At 30.3% G+C, this 6,683-nt stretch overlaps 2 protein-coding genes across 2 annotated transcripts in view; both read left to right on the top strand.

Annotated features, from left to right (window-relative positions):
• Window positions 1-5,778, top strand: part of LOC123014833 (cuticle protein-like) — a 6,898-nt gene extending 1,120 nt beyond the window's left edge. Inside the window, exons 3-7 of the mRNA XM_044414116.1 lie at window positions 1,833-1,882; window positions 1,970-2,299; window positions 5,042-5,134; window positions 5,191-5,418; window positions 5,503-5,778. Of these exons, the coding sequence (XP_044270051.1) occupies window positions 1,833-1,882; window positions 1,970-2,299; window positions 5,042-5,134; window positions 5,191-5,418; window positions 5,503-5,667 (866 nt within the window). The 3' untranslated portion in view covers window positions 5,668-5,778. The remainder of the gene's footprint in view (window positions 1-1,832; window positions 1,883-1,969; window positions 2,300-5,041; window positions 5,135-5,190; window positions 5,419-5,502) is intronic.
• On the top strand, window positions 1,853-2,465 carry LOC123014972 (cuticle protein 70, isoforms A and B-like). The gene is made up of 2 exons (XM_044414327.1): window positions 1,853-1,882; window positions 1,970-2,465. Exons 1-2 carry the CDS (start codon window positions 1,871-1,873, stop codon window positions 2,375-2,377), a joined length of 420 nt encoding a protein of 139 aa, XP_044270262.1. The 5' UTR covers window positions 1,853-1,870; the 3' UTR covers window positions 2,378-2,465.
• Window positions 5,779-6,683: the final 905 nt, after the last annotated feature.

Raw genomic sequence — 6,683 nt, 5'->3', positions numbered from 1 at the left:
CTCACCTGAGGATGACCACTTTGTGGTTGAAACGCGTTGTGCTATTAAAATAAAAGTTTGGTGTGACGGGCTAATCGTGTTTTTGTTCATCGTTTCCATACCAAGAAGATCCAAGAAGAAGAATTAATTTGCTTATTTTTTTAGTTTTTCTACTGTTTATACTGTGTAAATCAGAGTACTTAAATTTACAAAAATACATTATTTGGCATCATGAAGCTTGGTAATTTGTCATCAAATCAATTTTGTTGTGAAATTGTAAATCATTTATTATTTATTAATTATTGAATTGTCATTGACGATGACTTTTTTTTTAATTTGACTGTGTTCGCAATTGAAAAAATGGAACTGTACCAAAATACTAGAAACTTTTTTTAAGAGTGTATTATCTAATTTAAACTTCTTACAAAAGCGTTACTGTTGTTTGGGTAATACCACCTTCAGTATTTTCATAAAAAAATTGTAATAACTAATTAAAAGTTTTTATAGTTTTTATTTTACTACAGAATGTGTCTTCATATCTAGGGCATTTCAATGGTTATTTTTATGATACAAGTAGATTGACAGCTTTGCAATAACAGCTCAAAACGTTTCAATTATTTTTACAATAAAGTGATCTAAGATCACAACCCACTTGCAGTTAATGCTTTTACTTAATAGTTGTAAAATAGGTCATGCTATTTGTCTTAAGCCAATGCGTTTACCATAACAAGTCTATAAAAATATTTCAGTAGTTATTATCTGTATCTGAAATTTTTATTTTAAAGTCTATTTGATGAAAAATGTTTACAAATACCGCATACATAACTCAAACAAACATTTGAACAAATTACATTTTCTATTACACCTTTATTAACTTTTTACATCTTCTAGAATGTACAGGTGACTGGAAAGACGCGCACCTCCGTGACATTGTGTCATCAGGCGGTGCCCTAGACAACAAAATTTTGAAGTTATGAGAGTTTAAATTTTGAATTCAGACTTTATTTATTTCTGTTGGAAAAATAATTTTCCAAGTTTTTTTTGCTACAGGTTTATTAGAAGAGGAAACAAAAAAGCTATATCCTAAATTGTAACTCTGTTTATTGTTATTTGTGGCTTTTATTGACAAAACTTTTGTACCTTAAATAGACACAAAAAATGTCAAATGTCAAAAAATAAATGTTAAATTTTTTTGACAGATAGAATTTTTTAAACATTTTTTTAGTACTCTGGGAGACTACCTAATTACTCCTTTTCAAGGAGGAAAACATAAAATGAATGTTAAAAAATAAACTTTAAATTTTTACTGAACATTACCTAAATACCAATTTTCAGACTTTTCAGTGATGAAAAGCAGTATTTACTCCTGTAAAATATGAAAAAAAGGACAAATCTACGTTTACACAACTTTTACCCGGTTTAGTAAATTTGTAGTAAGTAAGTAAGTTCGACGTAATAAATATTTTCAAGTGCAAGTGTATTATGCTAATATTAATAATTAGAATAATATGCAGTCGCAATTAAAATTTTAAAGCCTTATAGTAATCGGCCGCAATATCCTTTTCCAAGACATTTATTCGAAATATGTAACATATGACTTGAATGACAACAAAAATCCACTAATGTCGGTCAAGTAAATAGCGTCGTTACCATTACAAAATATAAAGAATACGTTTTAATCAATTTTCTACAATTAGTTGTATTTATTCATACATGCAATACAGTTCATAATTCATTATCAATGGCAATGTTATATGCCTAATCAAATATGTTTTCATTGAATATCTGAACTAGATTGCTGTACACAGTGGGGCCCTTAATGGTATAAAACCCCAACCGTTATTTGTCCACAGCATTCAATCTCCACCGTAGAGGCAACATCATTACCACTATGTTCAAATTGGTAAGTACACCATCATATATTTGGACTTTTTTAAAACCAAAATCTGAAAACTAAATACTAACTGTTTATAACAAATTCAATTTCCAGCTTGTACTCGCTGTTGCCATTTATAGCGCCAACGCTGGCATTATTACAACAGGATTAGGAATCGGAGGAATCGAAGGAATCGGACATGGAGCTGTCGTCGCTGCTGCACCAGTTGCTGTAGCTGCCCCTGTTGTTAAAGCCGTTGGTGCTACTTCGTACCAAAACAACAACCAAATTAGCTTTCATCCAACTGCTGTAGTTGCTCATGCTCCCGTCGCTGTAGCTCACGCTCCTGTAGCTGTAGCCCATGCTCCTATAGCTGTAGCTCATGCTCCTCTAGCTATAGCTCACGCTCCTATTGCTTTAGGTCATGCTGTAGGTGTTGGAAGCGTAGGTCTTGGAAGTATCGGAATCGGCAAAATTGGATTTGGAGGGTTAGGAGAAGAAATTGGAATTAAAGGAATTTAAAATCGTGCGGCAGGATGACGAGCGTTAGGTTTAAGTGTAAAAATTATTTATTTTTGGTACTTATTCTAAATAATAAAAAATAAAAAGTTGAAAAACATTTGAATTTCATTTCATTGTTAGTAAAGCCGATAGATAAAAAAAGAGTTATTAATAAAAATAAAAAAGTAAAATACTGTGGCACAATACTAAGTTACGAAATCAATGAATAACAAAATTTCATGAATGTTCAAGTTTAATTACTTTTAAAATAAGTATTTAAAAAATAATATCTCCACTCACATGAATGAAAAAAACTTAAAGAAGAAAACTCTTTCAGAAATTTTGGCAATTGTATCAAAAGTTTAAAAAATACAGCAGTAAACAAGTCCTAGTATCAGAGATATGTATAAATTTGTTCAATAAATCATTGCTGATGTTTTTCAAAATCGTTAAAATGTATTAATGAATTAAACTGATTTTGCAAAAAAATACTTTAGGTTAAAAAAATATTTTTTTTTCAATACTAATATCTTAGGTATACTGTTTCTATGGTACATTTAAGCTTGCCTCTTATGTTGCCGTAAAATATACACTCTTCTATAAAATATTCTTTTTTTGGCATTTTATAAATTTTGACAAATTTATTTATAACAGTTTTTAAATTTAGCAAATTTTTTTATACAATATTAGTGTTGAAAAAAATTTTGAAGACAACACAAGTTTAAAAAAATCTCGGTCTATGAAATTATCGCCCACTAATTAAGCTACGACCGATTTTTAAACTGTTTCTGTTGTAATAGCTATAATTTATATTTTTTTAAGCAATTTTTGATTGATATTGTATTGTCAGTGCATAGTATTTTGATAATAGATATGACAAGTCAATTAATTATTTAGTATTAAAAAACAATTCTATAAATCAATCACATTTTTACTAACTTTACTAAAGTTACTACTTTTAATGTATTATAATGTTATGCAAAATAATATATTCTGCCAGTTTATATATTATCCTACACACTAGTAGGTACTACACACCACTAATTAAAATTTTATTTTTCAAATCAACAAGACTATTGAGAAATTGCAATTTCCTTGAAATTCAGAACCGGTAAATCTTGAAATATTGGCAATAAAATGTATTACAAACTATGTATTATGTTCCATTTAATTATTGAAATCAATTTATTTTATTTTTAGTAACCACCTACTGAAAAATTTCGTAATCTTTATTATTTTTAGATTTTGATAAGCAATTCTTTATTATAAAAATGTTTTTCTAAATGTTGGTAATCAAATTGCTGTCAGTAGGGATAGTCAAAGTTTAAAATTGTACGTATCATTGAATTATAATATTGTAAATTACTTGAACCAATTTTGCATGAACATGTTGTACTCGTAAAAGTTCTCACATTATGTACTCGTACTCTGCTACAACCAATAGAAAAATAGAAAACATTTTTCCTAATAATGTGTGTATCTACATAAAGCTAATAAGATACTGTTCCTACTTAATATGCATGAAAAATACAATATATTAAGATCATTTTTTCTAGGTCGTTATGATTAATATTATGGTAATTTAATTACAGTCTTATAAGGTTAAAGTCAATGAAATACAAAACACCATTTATAAAATTATACAGATCCGATAATCAGGCAAGTGAGAAATTCTCGCAATTTACCGCAACAGAAACTATTTTTTTTTTAACGAACAATCAAAGATATGCATCTTAAACAAGTCTCACCTTGCCACAAAACAAATGTTTTTTAAATGAGTATTCTCAAACAATAAATATCTTATTTATTACTTCAGTTAATCTTGACCATGATCATTTTACATTGAAATACTCTAAATGACGGAAAACTCACTTGAACTTTCTAAATAAGACTTTGCGCTACTAAAATTTATGAATATACCATTTTTGATTATCGTAAGATTTTGTAACAAAGTGTTACGGATTTATTGTGACAAAAAAGCGCTACTATTACTTAATAAGAATTAATTAATTACCCCGAAATAAAATCTTTTTTATAATAAAAATTAAAGCACTATAATAACTTAAATTTAGATCAAGATTTAAACCTTTTATTTGTAATTAACCTTAAAAGTGTAGCAACATTTTTAATTAGGAATAAAAAAATATGTGCTTAAAAAAGATAATTTAGGCAATTATACGTTTTACTGTACTTTTGCAAACCCTAGACCGCTTATTTACCATTATTTTTTAAAGATAATGCAAGCTACTAAACAACATTTAAAATTTTTATGTAATAATTGAGCATTAAAGTACAAGGGTGTACAATTAGTTAAAAAAATTACATACTTAATTATAAAAAAATAAAATACAAATATCTATTAATTTTCTTTTTGAAATTATTAAATAAAATTGAATAGAAATAATAGTTTTTAACATCTTTAGTAATAAGCTAATACAAAACAGTGTTTTTTGTCTAATTATAAGCACTTGTTAGATTTGTCATTTAGAATTTTAAAAGACTCACCAAAGCATTTTAATTGCGATTTCTGAATGTGACAACCGCCTACGATTACCTATTGAGGACAAAATTGGCACTAGATTTCAGTAAATCATCGCAACGGGTAGCAACAATTGAATGAAAGTGAAACGGGGTCCTTGTTACATCATAACCCTGACCCAGAACATTCTGCTACCCAGAGTTTAGACCCAAAGATTCACTATAAAAGCCGCACCGAATACCCCAATCGCCATTCGATTCAACAGAACGAACCAACAAATTACAAAAATGTTCAAATTCGTAAGTCAAAAATTAAAAAAAAAACAGTTTGTTTATTACAAAATATTTTTCTATAGGTAGTCGCTCTCTCCCTCTTGGCCGTTGCTAAAGCCGGCAATCTCGGTTTGGCCTACTCTTCCCCCGTCGTAGCCGCCCCAATTGCCCACGTCGCCCATGTCGCCCCCGTCGCTCATTACGCCGCCCCCGTTGCTCATTACGCCGCCCCCGTTGCTCACGTCGCTGCTGCCCCCGTAGCTGTCAAAACTGCCGTCCCAGTCGCCACCTCTTACCAAAACACTTTCAAAGTAATTTTTTTACAAAATCTAAAAGTGCTTCCATCTACAAGTGAATGTGTTCGACTAACGCTAAAAATTTCAATGATTTTACAGATCTCTAAGACTGCTGTCCCAGTCGTCGCTGCTGCCCCCGTCGTCAAAGCCGCTCCAGTACTCTCCTACGCTGCTGCCCCCGTAGTCAAAACTGTAGCTGCTGCTCCAGCTTTGTCCTATGCTGCCGCCCCAGCTTTCGCTTATGGTGGTCTCCACCACTACTAAGCTAGTGCCTCGATGGTTAATTTAATCGTCGCTTATTTATTACTTCCTGATGATTTTTGTACATATTTATTTTGATAAATTTTCTGTGAATAAACTGATTCCTACGTGAAATGTGTCTTTAATTTCTTTACTTCTTCACAATTTTTTTCCTTTTTATTCTGTCCAACGTTTAGAAAAAACTATGTATAAATATTTCAAAACATATTCTAGACAAACTTCTGTACTTATAATTTATCTCCTCTTTCTAAATATTTTTAAAGTGTCTCAAATAAAAAAAATGCGAACCTCAAAATCAATAATATTTAACACTTTAACTTTTGAAAGATACCAGTGGCGCAGCTAGGGGGGATTCCGGGTACCGAAACTCAAAATTTCGACAAAAATCGAAAAAATTAAAAACTTCAAAATTGAACCATTTGCATTCTTAGAGGTTCAAGAGACTTATAGAGAAGTACAAAAACGTTGTAAAAATGAAAGAAATAAATTTTTGTGTGTAAGTCTGTATGAATACATTGAATAAAAACATTAGGACTGTCTGCGGCAGCGGCATAAGGTCCCGCTTTCCGGACTTCGAAAAAAAGCATAAAAGCTTTTTGCTATTTCGCGGTCTCACAATAATGGGCATTTGGTGCGACTGCTTTCACTTACACAAAATGCTCTTTGTGACACTCTTTTTAGAAACATTTTATGCTACATTTTAACCATCACTGACTGTGCATACTGTGAAAAATTGTTGTAGATCGACGTATTTCATCCAAACAAACGTAATTTAAACGTAATGTCAAATGTCATTAAAATTTAGATTTAGGTAACACGAAACAAGAAAACACATTCGCTTTTTTACTAGGTCTTCTTCTATCAACAAGCTAAAATTAATTTGATGAACTTTTCATTTAAACACATGATATAACAGTGATAATTTCAAAATAAAGTTATTATCTAAGGATCGTTTTGTATAAAAAGTCAACCGAATGACATTGCTGTTCGATTTTATCCCGGCATCTTTAAAATTACAT

Source organism: Tribolium madens, unplaced genomic scaffold (assembly GCF_015345945.1).
Source record: "Tribolium madens isolate multiple individuals breed KSU strain unplaced genomic scaffold, Tmad_KSU_1.1 Scaffold_97;HRSCAF=244;Tcas5.2_LG3a, whole genome shotgun sequence".
Lineage (NCBI taxonomy): Eukaryota > Metazoa > Arthropoda > Insecta > Coleoptera > Tenebrionidae > Tribolium > Tribolium madens.
Note: the sequence above shows the minus strand (reverse complement) of the source record. Positions and strands in the feature narration are given on the sequence as shown.